Source organism: Choristoneura fumiferana, chromosome 9 (assembly GCF_025370935.1).
Source record: "Choristoneura fumiferana chromosome 9, NRCan_CFum_1, whole genome shotgun sequence".
NCBI classification, from domain to species: Eukaryota; Metazoa; Arthropoda; class Insecta; order Lepidoptera; family Tortricidae; genus Choristoneura; species Choristoneura fumiferana.
In genome coordinates this window covers 10,938,806-10,954,995 of record NC_133480.1, presented here as the reverse complement: position 1 = coordinate 10,954,995, position 16,190 = coordinate 10,938,806, and the positions used below count along the sequence as shown (strand labels likewise).

Below are 16,190 nucleotides of genomic sequence, written 5' to 3'. Positions count from 1 at the left end.
TACACTAAGTGGTCTACTTCCATACGCCAAATCCTCCGAATATTTAAGGGCCTTATCACACTTGTGATTTGCGGGTGAGTTGAAAGCGAGGCGAGCGCGCAGCGAATTCGCCGCGAGCGCGCAACGAATTCGCTGCGTACTCGCGGGAAAATCAGCATGACGTCACAGGAGGGCTACTGCGAAAATCGAAGTTCGGTATCGTACCGTCTCTCTCACTCTCGTATGAAATAATATAAGCGTTAGCGGGGCGGCAAGATACGAAGTTCGAATTTGGCACTAGATGCGGCGAACTCTGCTGCGCGCTCGCGGCGAAATCGTTACGCACTCGCGGCGAAATCGTTACGCGCTCGCAGCGAAGTCGCTGCACGCTCGCCTCGCTTTCAACTCGCCCGCAAATCGCAAGTGTGATATAATAAGGCCCTAAGGGACTATCCGTAAATTACGTCACGTCAATTTTGATCAAATCAAAAGACAAATCGCCAATCATAAATGTGTGACCTAATTTGTAGATGGCCCCAATTGACGACCGTCGACCGGTGAAATAACACAAGCTTTGCTTACTTTGTGACGTGTTTGTGACTATCTGGGTGAGTGTAATTGTGACATTGGTGAGTAGGTATAATATTGCCCCCTGAAAAAAAAAACGATCCGATTCTATGGCAATGCGTCCAAAACAAACTACTTATATTCAGAATTAGCCTATGATTTTGACTCTGCTTTGCCCGGCAGCGTTACTTAACTTTATGCAATTTACCAGTGCACAGTGAGGTCACCAGTGACGAAGAATCCAAGCGATCTCAGCGTTAACTCACGTACAAAATTACATAAACAAAGGAAATAGGGTTCATAGAATTACACAATTACGAACACGATGTAATGAGATCCTTCGTAATTAAAGACTATGTCCGCGGAAATTGTTCTCTCGATACGGAAATGCAGGTTGGCGTAACTTTTGTGGTTATTAGGTACACGCTCCGTCTGTCTCTAGCTGATACTGTTACTATGCGAAGAGGTGAGATTTTTCTAGACTATCCTATCAGTATTGAGTGGTATTAATGTCAACTTTCGATGTCTTTCTTTCTTTATTTCTTCCTCCTCGATCTGTATTGGACTGCAGTGGAATTATGTGGAGGCAAGGATGCCCTTCGGATATTCGCTCGGTCGCGGGTGAGCAAATTGATATGGACCTCCGCATGATTCCATAAATTACATGACCATGATACAAAATTAATGAAAGCAGGCCATAGCTAAAGCCGATGTCCCCAGAAGATAGAATGAAACCGAGTACATACCTACCGAACTTCAATTCGATTATCGACCATAAGTTCCAATTATTTTTGACAAAAGGTGACAGCCCGTTTGTGTTTTTTATTTATTTATTAAACAATTAATTAATTAAGTGAAATAAAACAATAAATTTTAAAACAAAACCCGACTGCTTTAAAAAATATTAAAAAGAAGGAAACAAGTCTATTGGGCTATTAGAACTCTGTTAAGTAGCTAACCCCACCCATTCCAATCGTGACCAGCTCAAAAATTCTTAGTAGGTACCTAATGGGTCCCGACTGTTGAACTTTAAGCAGTACTTGCAGCAACAGCAGGCAACAGGAGACTTGTACTATTACTTATTCTGTTCTTTAAGTTAGCTACTTAACAGAGTGCTAGGCTTCTAGCCTATTAGACTTGTTTTCTTATTTTTAGTACTTACCTAAGTATTTTTTAAGACAGTCGGGGTTTTTTTTGGGTAATTTGAATAAGTGCCTTGTATTAAAAGGTGCTTGTTACCAGTAACAAAAATTGCCAATTCACGATTAGGAGCGTCCTATGGGTAGATCTATCTATACTATTCTCAGCGTTTCTTGCAGGGTTAGTATTCTACCGTTTTTCTTTGCGATGTATCCAAAATTCCCCATTAGGTAACCCCTAAAGGTTACGTAGGGGATACGTTTACGGGTTTGTGTAAACACGCCTTTTCTGCCGGGTTATATAATTTTGCGTACGTGATCGCTCACAGGCCACGCATTGACCGTCCGTGCGCAGGCGTAAGCGGTTATTGCATGTTATATGAATGGACTTGAATACAGAGAAATATGCGTAAAAACCAACTAGGTGTGAAAGCAATAAACGTAATTATTAAAACCCTATTATTCCATAAACTACAGCAATAACAACTCTAAAAATAACTGTGAAAAATTAAGAATGAAATGAAGGACGTTCCCATTTATTGTACTAACTTTGTAACAATTTTCGGCGCAGTAAATGCGCGTTGTCGGCGTTTAAAAAATACGCCATGTGGATAGGCCCTTATGGCTTCGCAGTTGTTAGGTATATAGAAATAAACAGTTTTTTTTTAAATAATTACACGAACAAAATAAAATAATTATGCACATTATTATAAAGATATTATGTTAAAATGAATACCAGGTATATTACGTAAATGCAATCCATAACTCAATATTAGCGAGCATAATAGCTTGGTTATAGACTAGACAAAATATACAATACAGTGACTCTGTTGGACACTAAAATGTTGTAAGCAACACAGAAATATTAGGTATGTACATACATACATAGAGAAAAAGTTTTTTTAAACTAGAGTTCTTTAACATCAGTTTGGCATATTTTTTTTGCCTACCTATGCTTAAATTACTTTAAATAAATAATGCATTTTACTTCCGAAATAGGTACATGTAATTATTACTCAAGAATACTAAGTGGTTTAAAAGCACCGTAATTACCAATTTATTAATATTTATGAGTGCGCAATAAAGTCGAGTTCTTGCCTTCATTACTGTGCCGGGTCGTGTCGTGACGTAGTTAAGAGGTGTTTTTAAAATTTGGGCATTTGTCTACTTATGTAACTTCAACGTTTTTCGCAACTCGAATTCAAAAGAAAGATTACATCAATATCGATTTTGTTTATTAGTTCCGATTCCTAACCGGCGCTCACAGTACTAATAAGGGTCTCTTAAGAGGTTAAATATCGCTAGATGGCGCTAGTGTCGTGAGTTCCGTCCAAATGTTAACATTGTCAAACGGACCTCACGATTCTAGCGCCAACTAGCCTGCTACAGAAACCCTCATATTCATCAAGACAATTGCAATCTAAAGAATGTATCCAATTTTCTTACCAATCCGGAAAAAGGCGACAGATTTCCTTTTTCGGTTGACTATACAATACGGAATCATGCTTACCCACCGACTTCAAAAAAAAAAAGTATGTTCGACTGGTTTTGCCCTCAACGCCCTCTGTTGACTGACGGTGTAACTTATGCCGTAGTAGTTGATGTTGCGTTGCTGCAATTATAGTTTCGCTACTCCTCCACAGATGCCGCTTATCATTCATATTAATCTATTTGTCACTAGATGACGCTACATAACCTCGAAATTCATAAAAATAGTTTGTTTCTTATTTACTAGATGGCGTAACGTGTATCAGTTTGTTGTTACTAAAAGAATAAATAATATCATAAAAACGGATCGAAACAAGTAAAGCGATTAATGGAATCTTTATTTAACTCAATATTATTGACTTGGGACGGTCATATTTTTTTGGGAATACAAGGTATCAAAGGATTTCTTTAATTATAGTATTTAAAGTCTTAAATAATTACTTGAATTGTTCAAGAAAAATTAAAACCACGTCTTGACAGGTTTCTCTTTATTGCATTGCCTCTATTGTGGTCTGGCGAGACTCAATTTCACCTAGAAGGCTGGCACGTTTACTGTTAAGTGGCAGGTTGTTTAGTGTCTCTTTCTTACTGGTGTATATAGAAAAAGATGCTATGCTACTTGGGCTTCTGTCATCGACATTGGTAAGTATTATTTATTTATTTGTATTCAACTGTGAAGTGCAATTCACATGGGAAACTTGCTTCGTAATCGTGATGTTTTTAATAAATAAACAATACTGTGGCATACATCTCATTATTCATATTCCAGCTGCCCCGATGCCACTCGTCACGGAACATAGAAAAATACTTTTTTCTCTGTTTTGTGACTTGTAGATAAAAAATATACCATACAATGTTCGATAGATTGATGATTTGAGTAGATGTTGTAGATTTTTCTTCACTATGGCCGATAAACGAACATGCGGTACACTTGATGGTAAGTGCAGTGGTGGACTAACAGGGGGGCGGAAGGGGCGGGGCGGCCCGCCCCGGGCCTCCGGTCTTGGGGGGCCCCAAATGCCTTCGCGTTCCCCTGACCAAATCCTAAACAAGACTTTAAAAATGTGCTCAGTACCTACATTTTTTTAAACTAGATTTTTTTTAAAGCTGGGGGCCTCATTCAGCTTCGCCGCCCCGGGCCTCTGACGGGCTTAGTCCGCCACTGGGTAAGTGATCAATCAGTGATCTGATCTCCGTAGCCCGAGGTACTTAACAGCACCATTATTGCTGCTGATGAATGACTGATCTTACAAAAACGAGACAATCGCATTTTATAGGCTTTTTTATTATGAGAGGGAGGCAAACGAGCAAGCGGTTCATTTGATGGGAAATGAATGATCACCGCTGCCCATGAGTACTAAGTACTCAAGGAGAGTCATTGGTCCGTTGCCGGCCTTTTAAGAAAGTATAAGCCCTTTAAGTCTTCTCTAAATATACACGTACTCTTACGATACCTACATACGATAGTTAAATTTTATCAAAGACTAGCTGTTGCCTGCAACTTCTTCCTCATAGGTATAGCGGGAAATATTCCCACGATAAAAAGTATCCTATGTTTATCAGGGATAGGTGTAAGTATTTTTAGAATCGGTAAACTCAGTAGGTCCAGGGATTACCTTCGACATGCAAACAAATAATTACATAAAGTAATGGTTCTTTATTAATAATAGAAAGAGCATTCTGATGTAAATATGCACGATGTTATGAGAGGTGGTGACTTGGTGAGGTGAAGGATGCGTGGTCAAACCCAAAAGTTTAAATACACTAGTGACTGCTTTAAATAAAAAAATATAGAGCTCGTAAAAGTTAGTTGTGGTCTACATCATAGTCTACATTCTATAACAAATGTTTTAAAAATAAAACTAAAAAAATCCATTACAATATCCTGCAAAATCGACTGCCCTAACCTACAATTTTATTGATCTGCTCGATTTGGCGGGTTTGAACACACAAACTTCTGGTATCAATTTGTAAGTCTCATCATCCTTTCTGGGTTTATAAAACAAATGAACATAAACCATAATTTCGCTTGTTTTATTTAATTGTGCACTACACATTTACATACACATAGTCTTCAGCAAAATAAAATAACACCAATTCGCATACTTAAATCAACTTGGAACATTTAATAAGTAAATTACAATTATACTATTTACAAGCTTATCGCAAATTCTTACGCTCGCTGTACAAGCAAATAATTAAGAGAATTTTCCGTTTTCCATCTTCGTCATTACTATGTCAGGTTTATAAATAAAAAATGAAATGAATTATCAACAGGATGTAATGACAATGCTAGAAACACCAGAGGCTGTATTGCCTAACGTTTCAGACGTTCGTGATTGCAGAATGACAGATTTCGCATACAAAAACTGACATTTGATTGCGATCGCGAGCGTCAGAAATGTTAGGCGATAAGCTTCAGGTTAAGTTGGTAAACAAAATTTAATAAAGAGTATTTTCGTGTGTTTTGTCGTAGTCTAGGTCACTATTATAATATTTATTAAAGTTAAAAGTTTCAAAAATATGTATATACATATCAACCGAACTGTTGTAATTATAAAACGTGTAGTCGAACAAACTGATTTAGGTATGTAACAGACAGGGTGCAACGTTTGAATAATCAATTTCACTATGATTTCCTTGAGTATCACTAAGGTTCCACCCGGTACATTATTTAATTTGTTCGACTGTACTTATTTTTTAAACTTTTGATACGTCAATTCTACATGTCATATTTGTGGAATTGTGGTTTGGGTGCCTAATTGATGAACATTTACAAGTCTAAAGTGTTAAGTCACAGTTACAGGGTATCACTTTTGACTTCATGTACCTAATAAGTGTATGTGTAATCCTTAACGCAAAAAAAGTTCAATGACTTAGCTGAGTATTTAAGTCTATTCACAATAACGATCACTAAGCACTGTCATAACACGAGCCAATCCTCCTTGATCATGTCCGAGGCTTTCTCGGCGATCATGATCACGGGAGCGTTAGGATTGCCACTGATGATGGTCGGCATCACACTAGCGTCCACCACTCGGAGGTTAGCGACCCCATGCACCCTCAACCTTGGGTCCACTACTGCCCCAGCATCGGTCTTCGGCCCCATCTTACACGTCCCGGTTGGATGGTATATCGTAAACGTGAAATGTTTCAAGGAACACTCCCAGTATTCGTCGCTGAACATAACGTGGTGTTGGCAGCCTGGCAACGGAATGTTATGAGGCCGCGAGCCATATCTCTGGAACGCCGTCGTATTGGATAAAGCCATGGCAATCTTGATACCCTCGGTCAAAACTTTAATGTCTTCTTTGTAAGCAAAGTAATTCGGCTCTATGTTTGGTGGATGGAATGGATTACGACTCCGCAGTTTCACCCAACCAGAGCTCTTTGGGCGAAGGAGCAATGGAAGTATAGTCCAAGTCTCGGCGTTCTCTATGGGCTTGTAGACGGTGTTGTACACTCGGTCCCGTAGGTTTAGAATCCTTCTGATCTGTTCACCGCCGTCAGAGTTGACAGAGCTTGGCGCGAAGTGGAATTGGATATCGGGCCAGTTTCCAGAGCTGGGTGCGTATTTGGTGTTCACAAACGCTAGGCCCTCCACTCCTTGAGTTGTCATTGGCCCTTTTTCGTACAGGATGTAATTCATGGCAACTGAAAATGTCTGAAAGCGATCTTTTTTGAAAGTAACAGGTCTGTTGACAACAAAAGTCAAGCCACCGAGCCCAACGTGGTCCTGCAAGTTGTGACCGACTTTAAGGTCTGCCACAAGGGGGATTCCATGTTCCTTCAGATGATCAGCCGGTCCAATCCCGCTTAGCATCATCAGTTTTGGCGTTGCCAAGGCCCCTGCCGACATAATAACTTCTCTTTTGATTCTGACCTTTTGTTTTTGTCCGTTGCGTATGAATTCAACGCCGTAAGCCTGTTTTTTTATTGGATTAATTAATATCCGGGTAACTTGCGCACCAAGCGCGATGTGCAAGTTATCGCGCATACGCACAGGTCGCAAGAACGCTTTGGCTGTGCTGCAGCGGCTGCCGCGCCGCATTGTGGCCTGCGTCAGCATGAACCCGGTCTGTTTCGCACCGTTGATATCTCGGTTTTCGTACCCTAGCTCCATGCCTCCTTTCAAGAATGTGACTGAAAGCGGCGTACGCCACGGAGCCTCCTGAACCGTTAAATAACCTCCGGCGGCATGATACGGCGTGTTCACTAGGTATGGATTCCGATTGTCCTCCGATTTCAAGAAGTAGGGGAGTACTTGGTCGTAGGACCAGCCGGGATTACCGAGCGCCTCCCAGAGATCATAGTCGTTACGATTCCCGCGGACATAGACCATCGCATTGAGGACGCTGCAGCCGCCGAGGACCTTGCCTCTAGGCCAGTTGCAGCGATCGGCGTTCATGGCGAGGCAGTAGGATCTGTTGGATGATGGGGTGGTCTGGTACTGCCAGTCGAGTTCCGAGAGCTGGGTGTACCCGGCCAGGGCTGGCACGTCGGATATCTCAGTTTCATCTCCACCCGCCTCCAGCAGCAGCACCGTCCAATTGCCGACCTCTGACAGCCGCGACGCCACCACTGCCCCCGCTGATCCGCCGCCCACTATCACGAAATCGTAGATCGGCAACACCTGAAATTTCAAAAATGGTTTCCTTAATTTACGTAAAAAATGAACTTCAAAATGAAAAACTCAAATTCAATTAAACTAAAGATAGAAGCTACTATTTTAAGGCCTGTTTTACCACTCATTGGTAAATTTGTATGACAGATACCTGTGATGCCGTCTCCGTTTGTTTTATCCGCATAAACAGAGGCGGCATCATATTTACATGTCACATAAAATTAATAAATAAGTGGTGAAACAGCCCGCAAAAAGAGAACAAATTTAGGGTAGAATGAGATTTGTGATTAAAGTTACGCCTACGCTCAATTTAATATTCAAAATCACACAATATGCTGATGCGGATATAGTTTGGTGTACTCGTAACTTACAGCATTGACATCGGTTATGTGAGACTCTGGGTCGAACTGCTGGTATCTGAAGTACGTGATCCCAAGAGCCAGGAGTGGTATCAGACCCAGCACGGTGATGGGCGACGGCGCCAAGCTCGCGAGCGCTCCTGCGGCCTCCATCTTCGCTTCGTCTCATCTACTACTACACTAATATTTAAAACTTATCCTACTAGTCTTAGCTCTCTTATATCCAGTCATCCACTTTCTTTCTCTGCTCTTCCTCTGAGAGGATTTTCGGTGTGTAATTTCTTATCCCGGCCTTCTTAGGCGTCGTGCCTGGCTTCGTTTTTGTGGTCTCTGGTTCGCTGTGGTAACTCTTCAAGCGTGCCGACTTGAGTTCGTCTTTATCATCAAACAGTTGGAGCTTGTATCGTTTTTCCTTTGGTATCTTGACTGGTTTGTAGAGTTCTTTATTAACGTCTTTGTAGTGGTTGTTTTTGTATACGGAGTTGCAGTAGTAGTCGCTTTTGGTGGAGCGTTCGGAGCGGCATTCGTAGCCGCTGGAGCCGCTTCGGTAGCCGCTGCTTTTGGTTGAGGAGTCGCTCTTGAAGCTTTCCGCGCTTCTCCTGACTTTGTGTCGTTTGTAGTCTTCGTCGAAGTCTGTGGGGAAGTTGATGGGGGTGCTGCGGTAGTGGTTGGGGTCTTGATACTTGTCCTTGTAGCGCACCGCGGGCCCGCTAGCGTGAGCGGCGTACGACTGTTCTTGACCCATGGTGAGGTCGGCTGCGCCGTCTCGTTACTTCAATTCTGTAAAGATACGAAGGATGAGGTGAATATAATGATATAATTATAATTTGAAGGATATAATTAGAAGTAAATATATCACCGTTAAATATTTTATCATCCGCAATAGAAATGTGTAATATGAATATAACAAATACACGTACTCGTATATGCAGCTAAGTATGCCACTGTGGACTCACTGTGTATACTGTAAGCTTAAAATTAGTTTTGCTAAAAAATAAATGTTATGAGATTTTGAAGAATCAAAAGGTCACAGGAAATGTAATTACACAAATCTAGCTACAATTTTATTATCATCGTAGGTTTTGTAACTGTATGATTTTGCTGTATTAATTAACTCAACTTTATATTTGATTTCAGGTAAACGCATTTTACAAGTCATACTTCAACTCACAATTAAACCCAACCGAAAGGATGGTAAGCAAGCATTTTTTTCAAGTTTGCACTTGCAGTGGGTCAAACCAACCATATAATTAAGGAAGGAAGGTGAAAACAAATTAAATACTAATATTTATTTATACACCAAGCAAGTAGTACACGTAAATAGTAGACTTGAGCACAAAATTAATTTAAGATTTTTAAATTGGCCAAAAACAGCGTCAGTTCATCGACTAGCAAGTCTGCGATAGTTGACTTGCTAGCGAGCGGAATGGAATCATGAATATCATATCCGAATTCATCATTCGCTGTTCAGTCGAGTCAGTTAAGACCCTTCTGATGGCAATTTGTAAGTTGCACCATTAAGAGTTTAGTATATTCTACGAGAAACAAACGATAGCGCGATGTAAGAATCAAGCCAGACGGTATAGTGACATCTATCGGGGTATGGAGTAAACATCTCTTGCCAGCTGGTCGGTCGTTGACCTTGTCCTTGTTATCGTTTTATCGTTATCATGTTGCTTTAGAAATAGGTTATTTTTTTACACATGTTTATTTACAAGTAGTGTAAACGTCATTTGACTAAAGTTTTAATGTCAGTACAGTAGAACGTTAGGCTGCAGAACGTGAGGTCGGCTAAAATTAAGACGAGAGAAATTTCAACAGGTTCTACGAATCGTTTACGCTCAAATAAAAGTTGCTGGCCAGATGACAAGTGGCTTCAGAAAACATGATCTTGGTTTTGAATAAGGAACACGAACAATCGAAGCCGCAAAGGGGTATTTTATTTAACAATATTTATTACTGGTTTCTTGTAACGGTCACTGCAGCTTTCACTTGAAATGGTAAATTTACCAGCCTAATTGGCGAATTTTGCGCCCCCAAATTTTCAACAAAAATGCGCTATAATTAGGATAATCTTTCGTGATAAGCAGCAATAGATGGCGAACTACCAAAGACGTTAAAAAATTAAGGTCGCTTAGCGACTATACGTGAAATTTCACTCTCCGGTGTAGACGACTTAGTGGCAAACGAACTGTCGCTTTTACTGACGAATGTTTTGAAACACTTTGATACAAAGACTTGATTAACATTGTAGAAAGTGCAGATTGTTAACTTGTGAATAGCAATTGCATGTTTAGTCGGTATATAAATCAATTAATAACAATATAGATTGAAGGCATTGCATTTGTTACGTAAGGCGAAAGTAGGAATGGATGGTCAAAATGGCGGGCGTTAACGATATCACGCGCACCACGGTGCATGCATTTTGCGCTCTACACCGGAAACAGAGAACACAGAGATATATCCTCTTAATAGACTATCGCCAAACTCAAATTCAAACACCTTATTGCGTTAAATGTTGTGATGAAGATCTTAAAAAGTATGTAGGCTCAACATTTATCCTGTTAGGGCTCAGCAATATATAAATATAAATAATAACTATACTTGTTCCTAAAAGTAAGCATTATCATAATAAAATTAATAACAACAACAATATATCCATTTCTGTCGTCTTTTATAAGAAGACAGTTTTGTAGCAAAAACATACCGGTCGTTGAAAGCCTAATTGATTTAAGCGACATTTTAATGAAATAAAAAACAAGGTAGAGTTCATAATTAGGTATTATGAGAAACAAAAAAGGAAGATAACAGTCTCAATAGTGTAAGTAATAAATAAAAAGGGAAAATAATAATATAAACAAAACAGTTGAAATATGTGACAGATAAATTAAATATAAAGACATACAAGAATAACAGCAAAAGGGCAATTACGTATATTAAATTAGAGGAAGTAAACATATGAAGACAGCTCAGCGATTATCTAACTATAAACGTACGACGTAAATCTTAGTTGCAAAACACCTGTACCTGCAGCTGATGGACATATAGATGACGACTAACATACAAATATACAACGTGTCTCTACACTCTGGGTAAAGATAATAGAACGTATTGCTGAGGGTATTTCTAACCTATATGTGTACAAAGCCTCATAACTAACGCCACAGTATTAACGGATAAAACATTGATTTACGATTTAATACTTCGCAACAGCTTGTAATATTATGTGACAATGAAATGTATTTATTTTCAGTCAAAAGATTTATAATTATTCCTGAGAAGAGACTCTACTTAGGATTTCGGTCCTTGCCCATTAGAGTCAGACCGCTGTATAATAAAGTAATGAATTTGAGCTAATCCTTTGACAAGAGTTCTTTAACAATCTGGAGCTGACCATAAATGTGTTCCAAGGCAAACATGCGAGGCTTAACATTATGTCTTTTTACTTAGGTACAGCCAGATGGCAAAAATATAAACCTATGTAGTTCTAAGTAGTGATGTAACGAATGTCATTTTTTGAACATTCGCGAATGCTAATGCGAATGCAAATATCTGCTACCGACATTCGCGAATGCGAATGCGAATATTCAGTTTTTCGTTCTGGCGCCAATTGTCTATGGCAGTCTCGTTCGAACAAAGTGCGTACCGTTTGTATTTTGTTCTGAGAATTACCGAGTTTATACGAACACATCGCAAAGTAAATAAATAAATAATACCAAATGACTAAGTGAAGACTGATAATGTGATTACGAGGTTAAGTTATTTTTTCTTGTATAAAAAACATAAGAAATGAATGTACTTTGATTTTATTAACCTACTATTATCTAATAATTGTATTTTTTCTTATATTCGCAAAACATTCGCAGAAATGCTGCGAATGCGAATGCGAATATTCGTTACATCAAGCCAAATTGTATTCCTTAATGAAGGTATACATGCTGTATACCCGAACGTCTTACTCGTACATTACTGAACATTATCATGTTCGTATTAATTATTATGCATCGATGCATTCGTTACATAGTCATTCAAGCATGATTTTTCTATTCACGAAATACGGAAACGTAATTGTTTCTTTATCTGTCGTAACTAAGATTCTTCATAATTTATTACGTTAACGATTTTATTATAATTGATATATATTACGATACTTTATAATTGTGTATGTTGGTTATGTTACGTGTAGGTTTATTTGACGAAGTATTGTATTTTTTTAGCAAAGACCCCCGTTAAGTTATAAAACAAAATTAAATTTTGCTGAAGAAGTTATGCCCGACCACAGAACTTAGAAAGAAGTGTCTATTTTTGAGTTATACCATAGATGCATAGCGCAAATGTAAATTTGGTCTATGCTTATACAAACATTTAATTCACGTCCGTATCTTTCTTGGAAAGGTACACTAATATTTAACTGTTGAGTTACCCGAAGTCGCTGATTACCCACCAATAATGGTACCCGTCAACCGTGTAATTCCACTTAACAACTGTCTCTTTGAAATTATGTATGCATTAGCATAAACATAATATGTTGTATGGCCGTCGCGAATCCACCAGTTGATTCCCAACATCTGTGACGGACAAGCTTCGTCTGGTGGCTTTAACAATTGTTTCTAAATTTACTTACTCATATTGAAGAGTATTCTACTGAAATGTGATGGAATAAAAAGAAAATATGCATTTTAAAGCAGTTTTGCTTTAATAACATTGCTAAGCAATCACGTCACAACCAGGTATTTTGTTGTACTGAAACATAATATACAAATGCATCCTGCTCTTTGACAGGCTTGAAGCATCTAAGCTCTAGCACTAGCATCTATACCAAAGCATAATCTTTAATATCAATATAAAGAGTTTGCACATTTAATTGCTCTGATCATCAATAATCACGTGATGTTAGTGTAATCAGTATATATCTTTGCTCACGCACGCATCATAATGCGCCTGAGAGCCTACTCCGAAATTCGAAAATCGAAGCTCGTATCGTACCGTCCCTCTGACTCCCGTATTAAATAATATACGTGTCCTGAGGGACGGAACGTCTCGAATTTCGGAGTAGCCCTGCTGGCGCCTATGTGCCCTTAGTTAGACGCTTGGGTTTAACTAAATTAAACGGTAAACGGCAAGCAAACAAAAAGCGTGGCGTGCGGTATCCGTTGCGAGCGTTTCAACCGGACTTTTTTCCTGGTAAACATGCCACTACTGACTTGCTGGCCAACTGAATAATTGACTACACTAGTTAACAAGTCAGTTATGTGAGTTTGGGTACATTAGGCATTAGGTCACCTTGTCGGAGGTCCATAATAATGAACTATAAACTTTTTTACTTTACTACCCCGCCAAACCAGTCTGTAGTAATGGCGGTGTAGCCGGATAAGAGGTTATAGTTCATTATTTATATTAGGAAATGTTGCACTAAAAATGTAGTGAATAATCACTTAAATTACACTTTCACCGGGAGAAAGTCCTATGAAACGGCTAATGTATGTTTTGTGAAACATAATGAAAGCAAAATTGTGTTAAATTCACGGCAATTAGGAGTATAATCTTGCATTAATTAATTTAGCCTGATACCATATGTCAAAATATACTGTGTAGTGCAGCAATAAACATTTATTCCGAATCGAATTAAGACATGTACCTAGTCAATATTGGCATATATAATATCTATTCGTGAAAACATCATAATTTAGACACTGAATACTGTGTATAATTGAAATAACAACATAAAATTTATCATTTTATCATTTAAAATGACAGAATACACGCGATGGAATCGTCCAAGGAAATACTTAAAACAGAACACCAGAGTCGTTTTGCTCTAATAAATTCGGAACGGTTTAACACACACCGTAACAACATGATACTGCAACATTATCTGTCCTCTTTTGTTTTAAGAAAACGAAACAAAATTCCATAATGCGATTATAAAAATATAAAGAATAGTCTCACGCATAGGTACGCTTTAATATTACATTTTGGAGAGACTATTCATAAACTAAGGTAAATTTTTAGGTAGAAGTAGCTGAAAATTTATATTTGTCAGAAATAGTTCCTAACTGATAGTGAACAAGTGCAGGTGGTAGGACCTTGTGCAAGGTCCGCCCGGATTGCTACCACCATCTTGCTCGCTAATCCTGTCGTGAAGCAGCAGTGCTTGCACTGTTGTGTTTCGGCGTGGAGAGTAAGACAGCCGGTGAAATAACTGGCAATTGAGGTATTCCATCTTAGGCCTCTAGGTTGGCAACGCATCTGCAATACCCTGGTGTTGCATTTGTCTATGGGCGGTGGTGATCTCTTACCATCAGGAGACCCACTTGCTCGTTTTCCATCCAGTCGAATAAAAAAAAAAAGAACAATTGAATGATTAAATTAAGGCGTGACTTTGTGGAGGTCCATATATCAATTAACCTAAAAACATAACTAGTACCTAATAAACCAAACAACAGCAAAACAACAATCGAACAAATTGCTTAAAATCAAAATCGAACTCTGAGATGCCGCGATGACATGACAGAATTGAGAATATATAATGCAATAATAATGTTGTTTATGAAGAGGGTAAACAAACTAACGTCATTTTAGAATGCTGATTTAACTGTAGAAGTAACGGTAGTATGGGTAAGTCCTGCGCGACGTCGCTTCGCTTTATCTTAGACAGGTTTTTGTTCCGATGGATATTTAGATATTCTGCTGTTGACAATGTTAGAAGGTAAAATTTGACCTCATGTATTCACACAGGCAAAATCTCTGATCCGTGTCCCACTTCTTACAGTAAATACAGCAATAAATAAATGACATGGGACAATTTATACATTAATTGACTTAGTCCCAAATTTAGCAAAGCTTCCACTATGGGAACATACATACAGATATAAATAAATACCTCTATAACTCGGGTACAAACATTCGTTTTTATTATAATGTTATTAAATTCTGCCACTACCGGGAATTAGGGACCTTAAACTGAACGATCTAAGTGTCATAATATTTTTTCTTGTTAGGCATTACAATACAACATCATTCATTACCTATGAAGTTCAGTTAACTGTGGAAGATTGCACAGTAGATCAAAGTACGGTTTGATGGAACATAAGTGACTTAGAGATACAGAGCAAAGAGCATATGTGTTATATCAGTGTCCCTGTGGAAAATTATAACTGTACAAGACTGGCTTCCATTCGAACGCAAACCCGTTTGAGACCCTTTCTAGTGTTCTGACCGATACAGCATGCGATGGGAGTCACTGTGTCAGTCCCACTTGACGTGTCCGAAACGTGTTCTTTAATAAAAACGCGGTCCGTAACCATCAGGCTGTTACCAGAGCTGATTTACTTTTGTATTTATAACGTTTTACTTATCATGTCTGCAAAGTGGTTTCTCTGAATCACATTTAAAGCATCGTCTCTTAGGTCTCACCAAAGAAGCTAAAAAAGAGTAAATATTTCGTTGATTTACAGAATCCCATACATATTTGCTAGGTATTTACTATCTACGTTAAACAGATCAGATAACTCTCTTATGTTGGCAGTTGTGCTATCTAACAGTTCAGAAACATATGTACTACCTTAGAGTAGTGTTTTTCATTTCTTTTCACGACTACTCCCCTCGGTTAGAAAAATTTTGGCGGCACTCCCACTTGCAGTTACACATTCTTAGATATTCTGTGGTAGCAGTGCAATACAAATATTTTAAGGTTAATTAGAATCAGTTAAAAATGCTTCCAACACACGGTGACAGCACAAAAACGTACACACAAATCAACTCTGTCACTAAATATGGCGTAATTACTTTGCATGTTAAATCGCTATTTATTCAAGTGTTGTAATAGCGTAAACACACTACATATTTTTTTATTTATTTCACCAACACGTTACAACTGCAAAAGATCTATCTTCTAACTATATAAACAATAATGAATCGCCGAAATGTACTTGTTTGTATAACTTTCCAAACGACGGCACCAAATTGAACAACTTTTTTTTGGTTGTGTTCGTTATTGTCAGGACAAGATTTATGTTAAACAAAATAAAAATA

At 38.5% G+C, this 16,190-nt stretch overlaps 3 protein-coding genes across 5 annotated transcripts in view; 1 reads left to right on the top strand and 2 right to left on the bottom strand.

The window, feature by feature from the left end:
• The window catches only part of Flo2 (flotillin-2), a 320,392-nt gene that overhangs the window by 137,659 nt on the left and 166,543 nt on the right, over positions 1–16,190 (top strand). The gene's annotated exons all lie outside the window — the stretch shown is intronic.
• Positions 4,811–8,334, bottom strand: LOC141431215 (glucose dehydrogenase [FAD, quinone]). The gene is made up of 2 exons (XM_074092285.1): positions 8,169–8,334; positions 4,811–7,806 (listed from the first exon to the last, which is right to left on the bottom strand). Exons 1-2 carry the CDS (start codon positions 8,307–8,309, stop codon positions 6,097–6,099), a joined length of 1,851 nt encoding a protein of 616 aa, XP_073948386.1. The 5' UTR covers positions 8,310–8,334; the 3' UTR covers positions 4,811–6,096.
• Positions 8,374–16,190, bottom strand: part of LOC141431216 (uncharacterized) — a 31,206-nt gene continuing 23,389 nt past the window's right edge. For both annotated transcript variants that reach the window (XM_074092287.1, XM_074092286.1), the window contains exon 2: positions 8,374–8,936. In XM_074092287.1, the coding sequence (XP_073948388.1) occupies positions 8,374–8,901 (528 nt within the window). In that variant the 5' untranslated portion in view covers positions 8,902–8,936. The remainder of the gene's footprint in view (positions 8,937–16,190) is intronic.

What these genes read in the sequence shown, in the direction of transcription:
- LOC141431215 (XM_074092285.1), bottom strand. Translation starts at nt 8,309, where the DNA reads ATGGAGGCCGCAGGAGCGCTCGCGAGCTTGGCGCCGTCGCCCATCACC. An exon ending in ACATAACCGATGTCAATGCT is followed by an intron (nt 7,807 to 8,168) that starts GTAAGTTACGAG and finishes TTGAAATTTCAG; the next exon opens with GTGTTGCCGATCTACGATTT.